This window comes from Spea bombifrons, chromosome 2, assembly GCF_027358695.1.
Source record: "Spea bombifrons isolate aSpeBom1 chromosome 2, aSpeBom1.2.pri, whole genome shotgun sequence".
Taxonomy (NCBI): Eukaryota; Metazoa; Chordata; class Amphibia; order Anura; family Pelobatidae; genus Spea; species Spea bombifrons.
This window is the reverse complement of record NC_071088.1, coordinates 82,255,597-82,279,414: the sequence shown is the minus strand read 5'-3', so window position 1 is coordinate 82,279,414 and position 23,818 is coordinate 82,255,597. Positions and strand designations below refer to the sequence as shown.

Here is a 23,818-nt window from a genome sequence, read left to right as displayed (position 1 = left end):
TGTTTCTGAACGTACATTGGAAACCTTAATTAGTATGCTTTGTGTTCTATTTATAGGCAATATCTTATAATTGCGACATAATTTATATTAAGGTGCATATTTTAATACACTGGGAAAATTAACTTTTTTTCCCCTGTGTCCTCTGCCTGTCATCGCTGCATATTGTATGAAGAGCAGACTGTCCCAAAATGTGCTAACCACATTTCTGCTTGAAACTAAAAGCAAGGTGGATATTCTAGGGTAACTTCCCCCAAATAAAATATGAATAGTGGTATTTGTATTTCTTTTGTACAGTGGATTAATGGTGGATACTAATTGTGGTAACCCATCTTTAACACTTTTCTAACACTAATACTTTTACCATAGGCTTGTCAAGCGCATAACTAGTCACAATTTTGTTAATTCTGTGTCTGAATAAAGAAGCTCCATATGAATAAATGATTGCAATGTAATGGAATCCTATCAAATGAAGCCATACATGTTTAATTATGCCCTCGGTTCTGCAGAAGCTCGCAGTAAGAATGATTAAGGCTTCTCAGAACTCGAGCCTTTGAATCCAAATTCAGAAAACTATTCTGGTATTATACTGTATCCATATATTATTTTCTGGCTATTTTATATCTAAAGATGCTGCCCACTCAAACCAATACCAGTCCACTGATATAAGATTATGTGTACTATATCCGTAACACTGAGAATGATTTAAAAGTGTTGTTTAGCCTACATGCTAAGTATCAAATCACCAAGAAAATGGTTCTTAGATCAACTACGCTGAACAACTTTTCTTCCTAACACTCAGCCAGCATCCCAATGGAGCCACCTGAATGACCAACAACCTCTACAGAACATCCTGACTCGATCAGTGCATCCCTATCCATGGAATCCTCCTACTCTTTCACTTCCCCCTCATCTACCAACTAGATTGTAATCTCACAAGAGCGAGGTCCTCTTTTTTCCTTTTGTACCTGTTTCTACAGAATCTGCTGGTGCTATATAAATAATTGTAATGTAATGAGCACCGTTTTCTCTATTGCCCACAAAACGGCCATTCTTTTACTGGTTCCATCATCAAGAATTCTCGAAGATTTGAAAAAGTAGATAGTGACCCAAAAAATGGTAGGGAGCAATTAACCTGCCGACCAAACAAATTCTACATTCTTCTATATGGGGGCCCATAAGAAATTTGCCCACTAAAACGGTGTGAAATAGGTTTATATTGAGGCAAGAATCTACATTGCGAGACATTAATAAATCAGTGGGCCTGCCAGCTGTGTAGACTGCAATAAACTGGCTGATTTATGACAATAGGGTCAGTTTTAATTGAAAAAATAATATTGAGAGGCTGTACCAAAATGCTTACTGCTCTAATGATAATTAACTGCCAATTTTCTAAATAAACTGAAGTTTTTAAACGCGGTATTAATTTGTGTACATATCTAATGCCTTGGTTTTGTGTGATAGCCTGGTAAAAGTTATGGATACTAATGGAAGTCTAGGATAATCTGAGTATTCCAGCAATGACGTTTCAGACAGGGTTCCCCCTGTAAATTGTATTTAGGCGAAAAAGTCCCAATACATGATACTGGATGTCTATTATTTTAGCATGCCTGACACTTCACTTCCAGCGCTGTATAAACAGAGCCCTGATGTCCTTATCAGCTGGCTGCTGTGTCTATGCATAAAGTAGTTTCACAGTCTGACAGTCTATCCCATTAAAACACCACCATTCGTTAGGGATTACAGTAATAGGATTTCATTCAGCTGCTAAGTAGAGCAAAGTAGAGCAAAGTGCCATTGTAATAAACAGATAGATGACGGAAATTAAAGTAGAGAAGAATACATGTATTCACACTGTGCCTCTGTATTAGGGATTTTCATACCAGCTCTTAAAGGGATAGTGTATGTACTCTGTTCACAGTCAAGCTCTCTGTCTTAGTTCCGAGCAGTGTCTCTATCAGAAACACTGCTTTGTTATTTAGCAGCTGTCATCATAGGTTCAGTGAATGATATTACATCATAGTCGAGTGTCATAGGTTGAATATTCGGGTGTGAGTTTAAAATGTTCCTACTGTTAAATTTAGGTTTTTCATTAATAGTCAAAAAGAGATCTAGGTAACCACTGTGTTTATTGTGAAGCTGTAAAATCCAAGCCTGCTGTGTGACCCTAATGCCTGTTTTGTGAATGCTTTGTGTATTCATTGGTAACAAAGTTCAGCTATAAATGTGATGTAATGTACTCTGACCATCTGTAACTGGCTGTATTTCCTTTTGATTTCAGCTGGGGGTTACAACTTGGGCTGGGGGCATAAGTGGAGCAATCCAGCCTATAAATTGTTTGCGCCCCAATACATGCGATCAGTGAAATCGATTTGATTAAGAACGCATCAAAAAAATTGAAATAATAGACTCTTAAGAAAGCAACAATGTAGTATCTTTCTCTGTAGACTTGTATTGCAACCGACCTTTTATATTTGCTAAAATTAGACATACATTAGCATATTTATTGTTATTTTCTGTTGATGTCTGCCAACTGTCAGGTGGATAGGATGTGGAAGAGGTAATACGCCCATCCATAAGAAATAGTGGACATATTTAAGTGCTTGATTCACCTTCCTAATTGAAGGGAGGAGCACAAAGAGTATTTTTAGGTCAATACAGAGGGCGTTAGGATGTGGTATGTTCTGTAATTGTTATGCGGTTGAACTTGCCCAGCTTCTTTTACCTTTTTAAAGCACTACGAGAAAGTACAGAACAGGTATTATGGCATGATTCCAAGTAACAATATGAGACGATCCCGTCATTCTTTTATATTTAATGATTATCTAATGCATGGGTGGAGCATTTACATGTTATTCAATTTCCCAGAATATATACACTAAGATCTCTTCTTCATTTGACCTGGACATTAATCATTCAAGGTGAGGCCGAATCTACATTGTCCTGAGTCTGTCTCAAAGACAACATTTTTTTTACGAATCCCAAACTTTTGTTTGCTCATCTCTACATGCATATAGCTGGATGTCAAGGGTGTCCTTTTTAGTACGGAATAACCCAAGTGAACTAAGTAATGTCTTAAAAAAGATGGTATAATTGGAGAATGTCTTATTTGCCTATTTTTGCGGTTTTTCCTTTCCCTCTCCTGGTAATTTAGATTCCTCTGTGATTGCTGGTTTGTTTGTAGATCTGTAGTACATAGTAATTTGCCCTTGGAAACCTTTAGCTGTAGGCCGTGTCTACGGCTTTCTTAACTTTCAAACATGTTATTTTTAAAGACAAATTTACAGTGATAGTTGCTTCATGGAGCTAACAAGCTGATGTTCCCCTGGGGAGGGACGGTTTACTTCATAAGTTCTTCTGTACCTTATTGCTTATGCTGTATGACAGCTAAATTAAAGACGTTACCAAAGAAGCATACATCATGGTTGAGCTTTTTTCAGTCAGCTATTGGAGATGTTTTCATTGGCGATTTGTGTTGTGTGCATTTGCAGGACAAATAAGAAGGCATAAGGGCTGCAACCACACTAGACCCACCATATGTTTGAATGATTGTACTTTCCTAGCCAGAAAATGAATAACAATCGTAACTGGAAGTAAAGCGTGCTAATTAAATCTACTTTTACCACTCTTCTACAAAAAAGGACCCGGAAAAGTTATCAGATGAGTCTATTTACAAGGGGAGTTTCGAGGAGAGTTGTGTTTCAACTCCTTCATGTCCCTATACATTATGAATGGCCAATGAGCTTCTGCTGAAGGAAGGTCTTGCTTGGCCCTGTATAGTAAAAAAAGTATTCCTTGAAAGTCTCCTCACCATCATTGGGGAAAAAATCCTGTTTTATTAAGATTCTAAAACCTAGAAGTCGCTTGCAATGTTTGGGATTTTCTTCACCCTTTAAACGTAATGACCGTATGCCGCCATGGCAAGGTCTTCAAACCAAAGTACAATAGTAGAGTCCTGAAATGAAGAACATGGGTTCTGTTAAGGGCCCAAATATAGTCCATACAGAGTAAATGTTTTCTTTCCCAGCGTGACCAGTTCTTTTGAAAGTAACAGCCAGCAGTAATGGCAATAGGCGTCCTCATCACCACTTTGATATTTTGGTTTATGTATACAGGTCAGTTCTAGATTGCTTCTTATGTGAAACTCAGCACCAGAATTGCTTAATATATTTAACCCCACAGCTTTTACTTTACTGGGACGTCCGTCTTATACATACTAGACCCCACATTGCTATGCCTAGGAGGAGTGAGTAGAAAAGAGCTGAGCACCGGACCGGTGACTGAATCAACATGAAGAATTGGCAACAAGGCACAAGGATTTTTATAGTAGTGGTAATGATAATAATTTTGTCTTGTTTGTAACTTAATATATCCAAAACTATATCACTGGTTTCAAGACACAATGTATTAGTATGAAAAAAGACGCCAGCAACCATTGTGCTAATAATGTCGTGTACAAAAAATTAACCCCTTGACAATGAAATATTAGTAGATCATTAGGCTGCATTTAGAAGATTAGTGCTGTTTGTGTGTGTATATTTTACACAGGACATACCAACCACAAACATTTCCCCTAATATGTGATTTGTTTTCTTACGAGTATGATTTATTGTAATGTTCAAAATTGATTTATACAAGGCAATTTATTTGTAGCAGCGGCTCTAAAACTTTTAATTAAAAGTCCTGTTCCAGATACTGGTGGGTATTAAATGATCTGCCAGTATATATGAGCTATATTCCTTTAAGCTCACAAAAAAGTGATGGGCTACTTCTAATGACTGATATGACCAGCAACATGAGTGTCTTCTAGTGATGGCAGATATTGAACCCTTAATGCACCAGAAGGCCTTTCAATTAATTAGATATTCAAGAGTTCACATATTGGTTTGTTTAAACAAAAAAAAAATGGAATAAAAATACATAGCTTCCTGTGTGAGGATTAGGACTATTCAGCATTGCTCACTTTGTATGGGATCACAACAAAGACTAATACTTTAGCAGTTCGGCGTCCAGAGTATGGCATACTTCAGCTGCGTGCAGAGCTCCGAAGTCAGGTCATCACACATAGAATGAGGTTAATTTGGAGAATAACATGTAGTGTACATTAAAAAAAAAAATCTAATAATCTATACAAACAGTCAAAAGTAAGTGTGGGCCCAGTTATGCCTAGCAGAACAGATTTAACACTATTTGCTACCTTTATTGTTTACCTCTGTCTTCATGTGAAAATCTACCACTTGCCTTTTCTTCATCCCATCTTCCCTTTCGCATTTAATGTCCTGCGACTAAGGCTGTAGTTTCTGCGTTATTGTTACTGGAATATTACGTTATCTGTCTATAAAGAGAGAATATTTTCCTTGCCACGTTGAAAGTTTGTTCATGCTTTCCCACATTGCTGCACTGCGTATTTATCATTTCCAGCTATATGTGCTGGGAGCAGACGGATACAGATTGGTTTGAGACTGGAATTTTATAGATTAGCAGACGTTCCATGCCACTGGTTATTTGATAGCTGTATCTAATCCTTAGCACATATATTTCTTACAAGGAAAAAAAATGTAAAGCTATGTATGTATGTGTATATATGTGTGTGTATGTACGTGTATATAAATGCACCCTAGCAGGTTTTGGGCATGACTTTTTTTCCATCAATCAAAAAAATGATTATAATATTTATAAAGCCCCAACAGATTCCATAACAATACCTTAACATAAACCCAAAACATACTTGAATGCCCTGATCTTTGAAGTTTATAATCAATTAACTTCTGTAACTGATATTCATTTATTGAAGCAAACCTGTGTGCATTTGCCACTGAAATATTGATAAAACTGGGTCGGGTTTTTGTTTTACAAGGCATTCTTTCACGAGATCAATTGTCTTGTTTTGCACGCTATAGAATACTGCTAAATGGAATGCAGCCTTTTTCAACCTCCCTTTTCCTTTGGAACATGCCGTAATTAATGCTTCCTCTCTCATATAAGTTATGTAGGGAACGGAGGAGGTCACATACACGAATGTGTCTCCTTTGAGAAACAGAATATGTATATGTTTTTCTTTTGTATTGTTCTCCTCCCAAGCCCTGGGGTATGGTAAAGTAAATCTCTTCCTGGCTCGTATTCTAAAGACCCTTTACATTCTTACATCATGTTAGAAATGTAATTCCTGGGTTGTCTGTGAGAGAGTGCAGACAGGCTAGGGAGTTAGTTGAGGCCAAAGTTGTTATATATGTCTATTAGGTTCTTTTGCTAAGTAATTCAAGATTGGATAACCTGTAGGCCATTAAGTCGGAAAATCTCACCCTTGTCCACAAGGCAACACATCTGTGAGTGTTTGAAGACTTCCCACAACTATTGCCACACCAAAATCCCACTGATCTTACTTAGATAAAAGCTGTAGGACTGACATTTACCCATTTTCTACACGGGCCACTGTTTTGTTGCCAAATAAAACGTTAAGGAATCTTTTAAGAAGACAATCCCCCTGGAATGGGTCTATATGAGTTTGCGCAGTTAACGAGGCTTAATAACCCAATGATTACATGGCTATATTTTGTGGCGTTAAATTGTAGAAATAATCTACAAAATCCAGTGTAAAGTCTGTTTTTGTGTGACTGTCAGTTTTGTTCTATGTAGCTTCTTTTGGTAGATGATGATAGACTTAACTTTTTTACTTAACCACTTCTTGAAGAGAAAAGTACAAACAAAGCCCACAAACCATACATCTTTAAGGCTATCTATTTACGCTTACCCCAATGTAATTTTTCTTTTTATTGCAACTATTAGAGCTCTATATATATATATATATATATAAGTATTCATTTGAATAGAATTTTTGGTGTGCTTTGTAAAATGAAATTTGGCATTCTTGGGGAAATATATTTTCATCTGGAATTCATTATTGTTATCTCTAGTAGATAAAATGGCATCTTAATTAGTTTACACAAAAATTGAATTGTGAATGAACTCTTGGTATGCTGATAAGGATTCTACAACCCTATTTATCATTTATCCCTTAGAGAGAATGTTTTGCCGCAAATTATTTTTGCAAGATTTATATAGATTTTTGCTACATTATGAACCAATCCAAAAGACATTGCTAGAATGTCTTACAAGATTTTTGAGCATTCGCCATATGTCGGTTATATTAAGGCTTCCTATGTTAATAGTTTGGTCTCCCTTTATATACCGGTATAATCTTAAGTAGTAGTATACACATATATGTGCGCTTGTCTATATTATATAACCTATATATATATATATATATATATATATTTTTTTTTTATAAAAATGTGATATAGCTATATAGAACATGGAAAATGTCACCTGATTACCTTAGACTTATTCATGTTTTTTTTTTTTTTTTAGCATATTAAAAATGCCCACTGCTTGAAATTTAAAGAGAATCATTTGGGACAAACATATTCTTTTTCATGACGCAGTTGATGCCTATCATATGATCATACTCTGCTGTGTGATCTGTATTTACATGAAAGGTTATTCGCTCTCTTGCACATTCCCTCTTTAATATAAAACCTTTATTGTGTTGTATTGCTCTAACAGAATTAAAGAACAGCCATGCCCCCTCATTTTCTTATTTTGTTTATTGGCCTTTTGGCAAACAGTTTTTTTTCTTCACTGATGCCTCCATGACTGATAAATAGTCTTAAAGGGACACCTCAGCCATAATATTCTACTGTAATGCATATGATGCATGGTCCCTTTTAATTTCCATGGCGTCCCTTTTGCAAATGCACTGCGTGATTATGCAGAATCTACCCCATATCTATTTTCCCATTTGACCTTCTCCCGGCTAATTTGTGTTTGGCCGGACGCCTCTCTTGCCTCATAATATAATTTCCTCCAGTCAGCTCAATAATAGCGGCAAAGAACAAGGTGAAGGAGACTGTTCCTTTAAGATGCATGTCAAGATGCTATGAATAATACTTTGGCTGTCTTCATGCAGGAGGCCAAAATGAAACTTGAAACTCATTGTCATAGCTAATTATGCTTTTTAATTAGGTCATAATGTATTTCAGCAGATGGAGGAACTGGTACATAGCACTGCCAAGTTTTAGAAATGGGTCAGAATCTGTGTTGTATCCACTATTGGTATGTTTGACCTGTTTGATTTGAGCCTGAGGGGACGAATCTACTTTTTCGGCTTGGTGCTTTCCTCACTAGGGCCTTCTTATAATGTTACCTAGATTTAAAGGGTCTGTTCCACTTAGGGGAAAAACCCACAAAATGTTAATTGCAATTTTAGTGCGTTAAGGAAATAAACCTTATTTTCTTAAAATGTTTAATCAAAAAAAACATTACAGGCACATTTAATAAGCAGGTTCAGGTGCTATGGAGGCAATATATCATTGAGTGCTCGTGTGTCATATGGCAAGTGTCCCCTGCAAAAAGTGAGTGAGGCAAAACCTTTACATTATTACTGTGACTAGTTTGGGCATTCAATGGTCCACTAGATTTTGTAACAAATTACCTTTTTTTGTTAGTATTTTCAATATTTTGCGCTGTTTAATGAGAGTCCTCCCTTACAGGGCCTTTCTTGTAGTAACAAATTAAAGAAGCTCATGGCGGCAACCCACCTAGCTCAGTCCTCTAGACCACCACCATTAACTATGTGGTAGTGCCAACCCTGTTCATTTACAAAAAGTGTTGTGTTTTTTATAGGTTCTAAACTTTGGAAGGGATTATATGAACTCCAGCTGTTGGATTTTCAGTACTGTTATCCATGTAAATATGAGTGGAGATGCATTATAAGCTAGAAGATGCCACAGTTTTCCAGTCCCACTCTAAACAAAACAAGTTACATTTTTCTTATGGAAATGAAACCTAGTGCTTACTTTTCATTCAAAGGTATATGGTGTTTAGTGTTTGGCGAGCTTAGAATGCATGTAATTTAAGAGGCAAGCTTGATTCCGCTAAAAGCCATCTCCAGCTACTGATGCAATCAATGTTTTGCTGGGTCAAGGGAATAATCAGTATGTCAGTACGTACTAGGTTCAGTCCTATAGATCACTCGGGGATACCCTGAAGAACAGTTTGCTCGAGGCTTCTTTAAATCCCATGGGTGCCGAGCCAGTGGAGAGGCTAAAGTATGGATCCCTGTCCCAGGTGCAGTGAGCCTGTGTCGGTTGTACTACAGGAAGAAAGATAATCAGTCACATCACAGAAATCAATTCATGTAATTCCTTTCATCAAGGCAAGACCTTTTTTTTGTAATAGCACAAACCTACAAATCTTATCTTTTCCCATGGAAGAACGTGAACAATAGAGGGAAAAACTGCGTCACTTGGAAAGCTGTTCAGTACAGAAACCAGAATATGAAGCAGAGAGTGTTTAACTCTTTGTATTTTCTGTTACTGAAAGCACCACACGGAATAAAATCACCAGTAGTTTGCCTGTTGGCTCTTTATCACTTGGTTGTACAGCCTTGACCTTAATGCTAAGAAATAATTTTTTATACCTAAATTGATTACAAGTTATTTTAAAACTGTATTTTTCTTTTAACTTAAGAATTCAGGTTGTGAATTCATGATAGTAATTATTATTTATCGTTTTATATAGCGCCATCATATTCCGCAGTGCTCTACAATGGGTACACAGGACATAACTAATAGAGTTAAAACTTGCTCTTTGAAGCTCTCGTCTCTTACCAATATGCCTTAACGTGTGTAAGTGTTGAACGTTTTATCAATTTTGTATATTGTCAGTTAATTTTCATTCTTTCTTTGTAATAGTGCTATGGAATGTTATTGCAACATAAGAAAAGGTCAAGGAACAAATTAGGATTTTGGAACAGATCGAAAAATGGCAGGCTAGATGGTCCAACTATCTGTTACATCATTGGTGTTCACAGCATCTTGTAATATGTTAACATTTATAATACAGTCTAAGAAGTGACTCATAACTGTCATTATATAATGTAGTGGCAAATGTTCTGTGCTGTCTCCTCTTCCAGTAGCAGACTAAGTACGAGTGTGCAGAGATATGCGCTGGTGCGAGTTACACTTCTGCAGAGCTAAGCGCTGTGCTCTCAGCTTGCATTCTAAGGACTCAGCTGCAGAGCTGATCTCCTGAGACTATGCGTGCAAGTGAAAGGAGCTTTCCTTAAGTGGCATCCCCTGATTTATTCACAGCATGAATAATTCATTCAGGCAGCGTGCCACAAGTTTTTTTCATCTTGCATTGATAGACTTTAGGTGCACGCGTGCTGGTAGGAGGCGTTCATCGCTGGGTAAACCCTCAGCTTGTACAGTTACGATTATCACAAACTGATGGGTTTTTAGAATGATTGTGTTAACAGAAGGGGGATAGAATTATGCCATATTTTACTTGTCACTGCATTTCATTTGCTGTATAAGTGTGTGTCTCTCTATTCAGGCCTTTAATCTGAAAATTGGTAAATTCTGTGGATTTAAAGGCTTAAGTTTAAGCTTTGGTTCTAAAGTAATATTAGCAGTTATCATTGAAAGATGAAGAAAGTTAATAGTGGTGTTACTGGTGTACCAAGTCCAGCAGGATCACAGAGCATTCCTGTCTACAGACAGACTTCCTCCTGTCTCACCGAGAAACAGGATATTATAGAATATATCATCACTATTGTATGAGCAGAACTTCTCCCCATTGACAAGGCATATTTCTTTGAATGTAAAGAATATGCATTTTTCACGCATCAATATTGCAAACAAGCAGAAAATATACGATGTCTACAGATTGTTGTGTGGCCCCTACGTGCCTGAAAGACCCAAAGGTTATATTGATTATTAATTTTATCATGCCTGACCCTCCATTGTTTCTGTGTAAATGGAATGCAAACCTACATGTTGGATAGTTGAAACAATTTTACATGGAAGAAGAGAATGTGGAGTCTACAAAGACAAACACATATTGAGATAACACAAGTTCCTGATAGCCTACAAGTGCCCTAGATTGACAATATCAACCAGCTCATCCTGTTGACCTTCCAGTAATATATAACATGAAGCTTTCCATTTGTTTATGCTTTTTCTTTGTAGGAAAAGTGAATTGATTGGAACAGTTGTTGTCCATAACTCATTTTAGTCCTACTGCAAATATGAGAAGCGGATGTGATGAATAAATAAAATATATTTGACCGTTCATTCCTAATCAGTACCACTAGATTTCCTTTTTTGTGGCTTCAGTATCTCAAATATAACGCTAGACATATATAACAAATATTTATAGCGATATTTTTAATAGTATGATTGATGTTTTTCATGGACCTGACAGTGTCTTTTAAGGACTTTTACGGTACCTTCTCTTCGGAATGTGCCATTTTTTTTGTGTCTAGGAATTTATGAGATAATCCTTCTAGTCTAAGGTTACAGAGTGTTGACACAGTAGTAAAGCGCACCTGTCAAAATACTAACTTTAATGTTCGTTGAGGAGATTTAGAAATGAATTTTGCATTGTGGCAGCTAAATTGTATAGATAATGAGGTAATTTATTTTTTTTTGGAGCTTCCATCACCGCTGCAGTCTTCTCCATAACGCCATGTTTAACTTTCATTGTGTTATTATAGAAGACTTTGTCTTCGCGGTGTTCATGTAATTGTGAAGGAATATTTTTTTTTCTCTGTGGTTTCAGATTCGCAGAGTTCATGTTGGCGCTGCCAACTTCCGAGTCGCAACCACAATAGATGATGGGAGTGGGAAGGTTGTTGATTTGTGTGGTCTATACACTTGGAAGGTTCTGTGATGTCATTTCATCTGATTTGTCTTTGGTTACTAAAATTATCTTTATTGTGGAATAACTGTACTGCAGGTGCATACTATTTCTAATTTCGTAGAAATTATATGTTTGCTGACACCTAAACCAGACCTTTCCTTAAGGGAACATTTTTCTTTATGTGAAAATTCTGCCACATTCACAGACCCTTTTATAACTGACCAAAGGAGGAATTTTTCCTTTGCGTCCTTTCCCTTAAGCATGAATTTCTTGTAAGACCCAGTAGGAAGTGCCTTAGCATAAATACCTTCCTTTCGTCTCCAAAAAAAAATTCCTTCAAATTTTTTATTGTTATGAATTTTTAAAAAATGTTTCACTTTTATAAGCATTTGTAATGCTTAAAAAAATATTAGTTCGCATAGTACGTTCAGACAATTTTTCTTTAAAAATGTGTCACTAACTTTTTCCAGGCAGGAAATTGAGGGAGTGGAGTTCAAATACAACCCTGTCTCTTGATTTCATTGTTAACATTCCCCAGTGAATAATAAACCTGACACACATTTCATGACTAAGGTTTTATATAGCCTGTCCAAATATTGTATGGCTAATGGAAGATAAAACTCTATACAGGTGTTACATGAGTTCATGGACTCTTGAGTTCTTTGGCATTTTATTCATCTTGCAGTCTGCTGTCTACATTGATTTTTACAAACGAAAACATCTTTATGGGTTTCCTTTTTTAGGTACATGGGTAATGGCAGCTCAAGAATAAACTTAATTGGACCAAATTCAGCAAGTCAAGGGCCAGGATAGGAGGGGGTGAGGAAAGAGGCAACTGCATGGAGACAATCTGCTGATTCCCTTCATGCATTTACAAGAGGGGGAAGATAATTTGAATTAGACATTCATATCTTATGTATGTTACATAGTTAATTAGTTTGGGGGGAAAAAGACAAATAGTCCAGCAAGTTCAACCATTCTACAAACCCATATTAGTTTATGCAGAAAAAGGCAAAAAAAAAAACCCAACAGTAATGCCATGTCAAAGGCAAACCATTTCTTCTTGACTAAGGCAGCCAGACACACCCTGGATCAACACTATCTACTTTTACTTGTGATAACCCTGTATGCATTTTAAATTTAGAAAAACATCCAAACTTTTTTCTAATATATTGATTGAATTGGCCAAAACGAGTTTAGATGGCGCTCTTTTCCACAATTTAACCTCCCTAACAGTACAGAAACCACCTCTATGTTTAAGACTAAAGCTTGTTTTGTTCCATTCTTAAGGGATAATACGTCTTTAAGATATGATTTATAAAGAGATCTCTGTATTGACATGTGATGCCTGGTGTATAAATATGTTAATGAAAAAGTATTTGGGATCGAGACATTAATATCTACGTGCGTCTTGATGCATTCAGAGTTACCCTTAATTTAACTTGAGGGAACTTACGCTCAACAATTCTACAGCTCAGTGGGCCAGTCTGGAGAGATCATCAATTCTCCTCAACTGGCCCCTGATCACCACTGTCTACCAAAGCAGGTCAGTGAGGCAGCTTGGTGGGACAGAAAATCAAGGCTGCCCTGCACACTTTGAAAAGAGGAAATAAATAAGTTACTTTGTTAACCATAATTCCAGTAATTTTAGTACTATAATTATGCTTTTGCTTTAGATCATGTTTTATTTTAATATTGCGTCTTAATTTATAGGTGTTATAAAAACTGAGTGTAAATGCTCCACAAAAGCATTTATAGGAAAACCTATGAATGATTGGAAAGCCAGCATTACACACACCTGAGGTGTGGGCCGATGAATATAAGCATTTATCATGATGGGTTTAAAAAAAAAACACCTACATGGAGGGTGTGTTAAGTGTATCTGCACGCCTTCCACCCATGGTTTATTGACAATGTTTCCAAAGCATCATTAGCTATTAAAAGAAGAAGACTGACCAAAGTAATAAGCTAAAATAAAAAGTGTTGGCAGCCTATATCTGTTATATTTTAAGTGTGAGGCTGTTTGTTTTTCTTTCTGGTGTTTTTTTTGTTTGTTTTTGCGTCATATGATATATTGACAAGTATCCTGGAGTTTGGTTGGAGAGTTGAAGGTGGCCAGCTAAGCTCGCTAATTGTGGCTGTTTCCTGGTTATTGTAAATTTTGTATTGGATAATGTGACGCACCTCAAGTCAGATGAAGCTGTTAGCAACTGATCCCCCTCTTGAGACCAGATTATTGAAGACATTTATACCAATACATGCTTAATTCAACTTAAAACATGTAATGGATACCACAGAAAAGAACAATTTGTTGTAAAAAGGTGAGAAGTAGATAAAATTTTGCTCATATGAAAAGGGTACATAATAGAATAGTCCTCAGTGGTTTCCCACAGGAAGATGACCTATAGACAAAAGGGCAAAAAATGAGAGGAGGGGGTTCCTCACAGTCAACGTAATGTGTTTCTCTTTATGATCTTTCTTTGGTATCCACATCTATAGAACATCAATATTAAGGCACACCTGGTGAAGAAGGGTACTCCCCGTGGGACTAAATATTCATGACTCGCATAACTATGAAGTATGCGCATTCATGAAACACCTGGTGTGCCTGAAACTATTGTATAATGTGACTTCAGTGTCCCAAGTAAATTATCTTACATCTTTTGTGAACTGTTTCAGATACAACTTTCCCACACAGTGTTATTGCTGATGTATATTGAATCCGTGGAGTGCTTGTGGTGTGATCATGTTGATGCTCAATGGGTGAAGGACATATTGTTGCGCAAGACAATTTATGCAAACGCAATATTAATGCAGTCTCTGTACTTTACACGCCCAGATTTTGGGCACACCTGTACATACGGTTACTGGACCTGGTACCAACATGACATGCTTCCACACATGAGTGAAACCAATTAATACAAAAATCGCTGTGGAATATGCAAAAGCAGCGCACTTTGATTGTCTTCTGTTCTAAAGCGATATAATTACACTATTATTCATTAATACCTGACAGTTCATTTGGATTGCAGATGGCGCAGACATCACAGACTCAACAGTACTTTTCAATATTCCACACAAGTGGCTTCTTCTGATGCTCAAAATTGTTTTAGCTCTCCAATTAGGGACCCCAGTTGCAGACCTGACATTTACGTATAATAGAAAGGAGAGCCTTTATTAAACGATTTTACTTTTAAAATAAAAAAAACTCTCAGTTTAACAGTGATTAAATATATAGTTCAAATTAAGGTATAATATAGTTTTGATTTGGGGTATTATGTAGTAAGTGGGGTAACGGTACCCTCAGGAGAAGTAATGGTTAAGATTGTGGGCTAATGCGTTTCTAGGCTTTGTTAAAATCACGAACGTCTTTGCAATCACTCACTATTTTCTTGTAAACAAGGCCACAGTTAATGCATACCGGGCAGTACAAAGGGAAAGAAAAAGGCATTTGAGGCAAAAAGAAAAAGATATGAAAAAAAAACACTTATGGAATATACTTAAATTCATTTAAAAGCCACTTTGCTGGGGTCAGCTGAGTCGAAAACAATTTTTAGTTCATAAAGCTATTTCCTAAAGCAATGGCACATGACCCACATTGGGTATACTGCCTCTGTCTTTCTGAAATGTCACTTGTTTCTGGGTTTTATTTTTGGATATCTGTTCAGTTTGTTTAAAAAAAAAAATGTTTTGGCCCAAAGATCTGCAGCGTTGTTCTAAGAGCACAGCATGAAGGCAATTGTTATGCTGATCTAAAACTCTAGATTCTGTTTTATAAATCCCCCCACGGATCTCATGGCTGTTATGTGCGCCTCCTTCTCCTAGAAGTATACCAGATTAAGGAGATTAGGCGGCCTGGATGTCGATCACTTAATAAACTTTGACACTGCAACTGATAAATGGAGCAGTAAATCAACCCCCTCAATTTGATCTATGCCATGGACTCGGACGTACCTAATAGTTACGCTCGTTATGGCGTCTTAGACTGCATCTAAAGTAAGATGACCATTTTCTTATATAGATCTATATTACCTTTGTAAATCTTCCCACGTTTAGTATTTTCGATATACTCTATTAAGGTAGTATTCAGTAAAACATATGAAATAAAAAAAGAAGGGGGATCATGTGCTGGGGAAACAAAACAAAAAAAGAGGAAAGAGTTGTAACTTCTGTAATTGTTGCTAGAAAAGCAACTTGTATTTTTAGCGTTTCCCTTTCTAGTTTAACAAGTCTTTCAGTCTGCTAATTGCTCTTAGGTCAGTGTATACTGTAAAATCTTGGTTATAATATGTGTCATTTTCCTTGTTTTTCAAGTGAAGTGCGTGGGTATGTGTGTGTTATACACAAGGAAATGAAAAGTGTGGTCACTGTATTGTAAGAAGGGCTGCGCAAATTGTTGCCGCTATATAAATAAAAGATATATTAACCCCTTAATGACAAAGCCCGTACATGTACGGGCTCAAAATGCATTGTTTTCAATGGCTTTAGGGACCGCCCATTGTCCTTAAGGGGTTAATAATGAGGCTCATTAAAAATGACATTCTGACCCAAACAGGAGAGGTGGGATGTGAAGAGCATAAAAGGGGACAAATGAAAAGCCCATTAGAAAATAAATGTGTAATATACCCAAGGTTTTATTGTAATTAACATCTGATATGCTGGTGGTTACATTTGTTTTTATTTGACACAGTGACTTAAGATAGAAGTGTGCTCCTAACTTGTTTAGCTCTAGAGTAGTTGGCGTTAAGGTGTTCTAAAAGTCCATTCTTTTTCTCTGTTCTAGGTGTTTTACTGGATATCCAACAACACTTTGGAGTAAAAGACAGTGGAGCAGGTCTGCTACAGACAGGTAAGGCCTGATGTCTATTTCTCCATTATATGGAGCTGTCTGGTGGTGGTAGGTCATGATCCCAGTTTACTGAGCCTTGAAGGCGTTTTGAATTACTGTATCTGTTTCACCTACTAGCTTTATTTGGAGTTCCTATGTGGACTTTTATTTATCTCTACATTAATGACCTACCTCAGATATGTAGTGCATCTCTAATTAAATCTCAAAGTGGGGCAACATTTATATTGTTAGAAAATGGATAAAAAGTTACCCTTTTGTCCATAATATTGCTACCGGTACGGGTGAATGATGCCATTCTTCTTCAGCTCTGTCTCCTTAATGGTTGGTAACGCACTCGTGTGTGGCCTAATTTTGGCATTTCCCATTAAAATGAAGAGCTATAATTTGTCGCAGCACAGGGCATATATCTCCGCTACAGAATCTGGAGACACTTATTACGCTTTTTTTTTTTTTTTACAAAATTGAATTTGATTGCTTGTATTATTACTTTATATTTCACTTCAGTTATTTTATATTCAGATTTTCTAAAACAAACCCTTAGGCTTCTTGAAATGATATTGACTTTTACAAATGCAGATGTTTTTCTGTGCTTTAACAGTGAAGGACCTTGTATATGCGGCGCACTAAATTAATCTCTGAAAAATCTGCTGTGTGGAAAATGGCAAAATAAAGCATAATCTGGTTAAAAGTTGCCATATAAATAAATAATGCTGTTTCTATGGAGTATGATGGATCATGTATAAAAAATGGTTTAGCTGTATCTTCTGGAAACAATTTTTTTCCAATAAGATGGAATTTTTAATTTTTTTGAGCGCTTGTACAAAGAATTGTATGTGGGGTTTTTTTTTGTTTTGTTTTTTTAAGGTCGGGTAAAGGTTTTTAGCTGAGGGCATATTAGCTGAAAATCTAGACCAGAGGTCATGAACAGAGTAAATTAGTAAATGGACTGGGTTACACATAATATCTGCTAATAGATTATTTCTCTCCTCTTTGAAATGTTAGAACAAATATCCAGAGAATTGCTACGTAGAAAATAAGGCTTTCCTTGAGGAATGTACAACTGGGGAATAAACTAGCAAAATAGGAAACTTTGTATGGAATACCCTGATTTTTTTTTTTCCATTTACAGTGGAAATTCTGTACAGAACAGGGGAATTCTTTGAGACAACCCTGGGGATTGTTAATATATTCATAAATTGGTGTATAATGTAACATGATCTACTTTAAGCAGGTGCTATTTTTCTTTGGGCCATACATATCACATTTCACAAAGGGAAATAACCACACAAAAAATGTAAACTTATCTGCTCCACTAATAAATATATATCTGTACAGGGGTAAATACGTTTTTAATCTATATTTGATGTTCTTGACTGTAATATTCCTGCTATGTCCACAAACTTGATCCGAATATAAATGAAACATCTGAGATACAGAGCTATTTAATTTTATTAATAAGTATAATATTTTGTGTATGTGTAGTAGACAGTGTGCCAGACGACTGAGCGCTGCATGCTTCTCAGTGTGTCTTTTTTTTTTCCCTTCCGCTTGAGCAATTTTAACCCAAACAGAATGAAAAAAGACTAAACAGGTTATTTCAGACACTTGGGAGCTGACTTTTGCTGATTTGCTGCTTTTTAGGAAACTAAACATCTGTGAAATGTTCACTGGAGAAAAACCACTAACATTGAGTATCGATTAAATATGTTTTAATTATTACATTGATTTTAAGTGACTGTGCAAGAAATAGAACTTTGAAAATGTAGTTTGCACTGTGTTGAAATATGTGGAACTGCTGCTCTACATTTTAGAGATCCTCCCTTGGGAGATTCTGCCTGAATTACACGAAGACAAAATATAGTTCGATAGTTAATGAGGCTGCTGAAAAAATCCAAGCTTAATACGTCAAATAACGTTTCGTTGTTGATCCACAATGATTCAAAATGATTCAAAGATAAAAACTTTCTAGCTTTTAAAATGCTCTCCTTATTCGCCCCGGATAACACATTTTCGGTTAAAGTCGAAATATACAAAGACTTTCGTTAAATCTGTTTTTATGTAGAGTTACCAGCTTTGTTGAGGGGGAGAAGAGAAAAAATATATAAATGGGTTCTCTGTATAAAATCCGCCAGTGTAATGCTCATTTCATATTAATGCTATACGTTCTAAAGGAAGTTACCACTTGAAAAATGATGATTAATAATAGTTTTTTGAATTATTTAAATATAAAAAAGGGAGGAATTGGTAGTTGACAGAGAAAAAATGCATTTCAATTATTATTAGTAGCAAGCTCCTTATCATAGGCTCATAAATGCTATTTATCACAAAATGTCGGCAATTTTAAAAGGAAACCTGCTGTTTTTGTTTAATCTATAATTTTATATATAACGAGAAGACAAAAGTGCTGTTTCTTCCCAAGAGTGATTTTCTTCCCAAATTGTCTGTCATAAAATCATTACTTGGCTTAGATTAATAATGAAATAACAGAATGAAATAAATGGATTGGGTGTTGCCATATTAGCTCAAAAGAAAATAGTCGTTATTTGAAGTTGATACCTTTTTTTATTGGATCATAATAGAAAAAGATACAAAGTAAAATAAAATGTCAGAACTCAAAGGCCTCAAGAAAAAATACTAATTAAATCTAAAAAAAAGGACTTTAATAACAATATTAAGTGGCGGTGTTAGTTTAAGTATTACTGTATATTGTTGTGTTGCAGTAACGTAGTATCAAATACAATAAGCAATTGAGAATACTGCTTTTGTGGATCCTTTTACAGACCATTGGTGGCTCAGTGTCCCTGGAAGTCTTACCATCATTGGCTATATGTAACAGTAATGTGTTGTAGACTTTCAATGTACAGTGGGACATACATGCTATTATGTTTATATAAGTCACCCATACAATTATTCTTTTAATAGCGTCTAACCAGAGTAGCTCTTAACTATAATTATGTAGAGCAGCTGTTGAACTATGTAATGTATATTGAACTGTGGTGTAATGTTGCGGATTCAGATCCTCAGAGGTTTGTTATATCAATTAGAAAGGCACCGCAAAATCAGCATATATAGGAAGTGGGCCTTATGTACAATAAAAACAAGAACAAACATGAAAAATATAGTCTGAATAAATGTAAATATATATTTAATATATATTAAAAACGCTCACAAAGGAAGTGCTGTAATGCTTGTTATAATCAAAGCCTACTCCATGTTTGCCCTCAGTCTTGCTCTCCTTCTGCATCTGTATACTATAGTTCCTGGAAGGGATCCCCTGAAGCTTCTGGTCAGTGATTTATTTAGGATTGCAATTTACGGTAATTATTGCACAGTTTGTAAGCAAATGGTTCAGCCAAACTGAGACAGCAGGGTGACCATAAATAAGAACTGTCTCACCTGAGATTGTGTATTGTTTAGACAACATTATAGTGTAGAGTAGAGGTTAGAGCTTGTATACATGGCTCATTTATTAAATACTTGTATCTATTGTGAGACCTTAGGGATTTTTTTCCAATTACTGATTTACTTACCAAACATTTTACACATAACTAGGAATCTGTGAATTTGCTTTAAATATCTTTGACCTATTATAGAAATCCTTATACGTCATTATGATTCTGGTACTGATGCTCCTGGGAATTTTAACATTCAAAGAGGAAATCTTGCATTCGAACAGAGGTTTCAACCGAATCTTCATTGTTATGGAGTTGGAGTCCTCTTCATAGTGCTGAGAATCTACCCATTTACCATGAGACTGAAATTATAACCCATGGTGGGTATTGACTACTCTGTGAGTTTGTAGGAAAGCACAACATTTCCGCTTCCTGCATTCACTGTACATTCTGAAGGACCAACCCTGGTCAATTTGTCTTGCAACTAGGGCAGATAGCATCATACATCATTATTATTTCTCAGATTATTTTGCAGTTGATACCCAGCTGGTGATCTTTGCGCCATCTTGAATTTCTCTAACAAGATCCGGAAGAAGGCGTTTTACATTTAAATGACCTTTTAGGTTATATATATTTCAACCAAATATTAGAAAATATTTTTATCTTTTGTCTATTCTGTTGTTTCTGTCAATGAAAAAAACGTATTTATTATGGATAAAAGGAATGTTTTTGTTTCAGTCTACGAATTCAAGGATTTGTAGACCAGCTGTTGGATGGCTGTGTCCAATCCTGATGTAGTTAAGAATAAAGAGAGGATGTTAGTAAGCCTCAAATGTTCTTCTTTACTGTCCTCCATACTATAGCTGTGTGTAAATATACTCCCATGACCATAAGCAAGTTGCTTGCAAACCAGTGATGCAGAAATACCAAGCAGAGCCTCCTGTCCGAAGGAATATATGTTTTAATATTCATTGCTAATTATTAATGAGAGGTTTTCTGTTTGCATTAGGAATAAAACCTTGTCTCATTGCTGTCAGTTTTAATCAGACAGGGTCTGGGTTAAATCCATCTAATTGTATGAGCTGCACTGTACAGCATCCACATTGTGGGCACGTCACATACGCAAACCTGAGATTTGCTATAATAATCCCCAAGAAGCTGTGGCAGCGCTCATATTTTAATTATATTTCAGGAAACACTTGGGAGCTACAGTTTGGTTGGTTTGATTCATTCAGCTTCAGTTCCTGCCAAGAAAAGACATCTGCTGACATATTTGCCGGCACTCCGTCAACAAGCAATTACTTAAATAGCAAAATGTACTCAACAATCTAAAAAATGGCTCTCTTTGCTGTTAGGTACAATTAGACTGACCCACTATAATCTGTATAATATTAGTATAAGATTTTTGTGAATGTTGCAAAACTGACAAACATTGCTAGAAATAAACAGAAGCTGTGTGTATGCCACAATTTCTATGCCAGTGGTTAATGTAAGTGTCTGTGTATGTAAATGTGTGAGTGTGTGTATATATGTATGTATGTATGTATGTGTGTGTATATATATATATATATATATATATATATATATATACACACATACACACACACAGTATACCTCCCCTACAACATTTGGCCTATACATTTGCTTAGATGTCTGCAGATCAGACCCCTGCTAGATGCACCAGAGGAATTCAGAGGTGCACCCTGTATCTTTCTCTGGACTGATATTACCTATGTTAATATAAGACTTGCCACCTAGACAACAAGCCAGATAAAGAGGTGCAGAAAGTAGACCATGTATTCTTAAATCATGGAAATGGGACTTATTGCATCACCTGATTTGTTTACAAAAAAAGCTTAAAAGCCCCATGGAAACCTAATTATCTTGATCCATAATTCTCTTGGTGATATGTTATCAATCATAGCTTCAGTAAACTTTTAATAACCAGTCTTGATCAGATTGGCAGGTTTTTTCGTTATATTGCAGAAGATTTGCTACTATATTTTCATTGTGCTGCTAAAAGCCTATGTGTAGATAATGTTGTAGAAACTGTAACAAGGAGGAGGAAAGCTGATAGTGTATCCTCCCGAGATACCCGTTACTTACCTACACATTTTCACACCCACACATTATTGTTTCTGCTGTCTCCATTTCCCACCGGGCTAAGGAATCTGCTAGGGTTTGGCTACTTGATGTGTTTGTTTTTTTGTATACCATATTGATGCATTCTATTGTGTTGTCCTTCACAAGTGTATCATTAGATAGCTCATCCAAGTCTTGCATTTCTCTGACATTTGACCCAACCTGTATAGCCATACATGTAAATATAATTATACTCCTCGCAATATGATTCCTGGAAGAGAAAGCCAAAGGTCTCTTTTGTAAGTAAAAAAACTAAGTGATTAAATATAACAATTCCTCTGCATGTACACACTAGATCTGTCTTTTCACATTATACATTCTGCATATATTGTGCCAATATATTGAATATGACTGCCATTGAGGACATTAAAGCTATGGGATTGGGATTTTTTTGTTTTGTCTGATTGCTTTAAGATGATGACAGGCAAAAAGAAACATAAGTCGGACGAACTGCAAAGTGAAATGGCCTTGTTCTGATATGAAACAAGTTGATAAAGGAAAGACGTCTCTATGCCTCCAAGTATGTAGAGTATTAGTCATAATGTCTGACCAACAGAGCTGGAAGGTGAAAAGTATAATAAAACTGTACGAAGAATCTTTATTAAATATTTAACCTCTTAAAAGCTTGAAATTTGTGCTCGGAGGAAGAAAAAGCAGGACAGCATTCCTGGAGGGCATATTTACTTATCGGTTTACTCAAGTGTTCCTATGTACTATGACTCTCATGACGATCATCCAGCCAAAAGTGCCCCAACACCACCTGTATTTAGAAACCAGCTTGTACCGGTAGTTGTATTGCTACTTATTTGAGATAAATCATTCTGACTCGCTGTTCCGATCAGCACCAGGGACAGCAGATGTGTGTAAATCACTACAACAGAAGCTGGGTCACCTGTAGTGAATGGGTTAACCATTATTTGTGTGTCGGGGCAGTTTGCGACACATTCTGTCACTCCTGTGCACCCAAATGGTTAAAGTAACCACTGGAATTGCCTGAAATAATCGTAGGAACAAAAAGCATGTTTTGAAAGATGTTAGTGCTGCTTCTTGTAAACGGTCCAAACCATAACGCACATAAAAAAAGACGATGGTTCTGGCAGTCGGTTCGCGTTTGTGTATGTTTCCAGTAAGTTACATTGCTTCCTTTTAAAGAACCAGGAAGCTCTGATATATCCGGTGGTGTTCCCGATTAGTCCCGTAAAACAGCAATGTTCATTCTTTACCACACGGGCTGGATAATTTTCTTGGTGCCTGGAAAATATTTGGTTTTGTTAAATTTATAACTTTTATCGACTCTAAACGAGAAGAGACTTCTGTATAAAAGACTTGGACAGCCCACAGGCTTCAAGTATACACTTCATCCATTAAACTTTATTATGTTTTCTATACATAAAACTTTACATAAAATGACATATTCTTTCATGGCATTATATGGATGGCTGGCGTGACTATCGCTGACCTAGTCCTGCTCTCTAGAAGCTACAGTAGATGTATTTTGGTCAGAAAATGTGATGTGCATGATTGTAAATAGTGCTCCATTTCAGTGTGTCAAATATACTATTGGCACATACATGTTTGTTTAATAAGATGTAGCGGTGTATAAAAAATGGTTCTTGTAAAGGTTTTGACAAGCGGCCCTATCATTAAGGTGACCCATGGAATGGTTCAGCAGCTCATTCAGCAGGAATTGGTTGCTATGGCGATAAGATGTGCTTGTACAGGCACTTGAGACACA

The 23,818-nt window shown here is 36.2% G+C and overlaps 1 protein-coding gene across 3 annotated transcripts in view; it reads left to right on the top strand.

The window, feature by feature from the left end:
• Positions 1 to 23,818, top strand: part of SPNS2 (SPNS lysolipid transporter 2, sphingosine-1-phosphate) — a 64,258-nt gene that overhangs the window by 10,824 nt on the left and 29,616 nt on the right. For all 3 annotated transcript variants that reach the window (XR_008346230.1, XM_053454944.1, XM_053454943.1), the window contains exon 2: positions 16,484 to 16,549. Coding sequence is in view for 2 of the 3 variants with exons in the window: in XM_053454944.1 (XP_053310919.1) it covers positions 16,484 to 16,549 (66 nt within the window). In the remaining variant the exon portion in view is untranslated. The remainder of the gene's footprint in view (positions 1 to 16,483; positions 16,550 to 23,818) is intronic.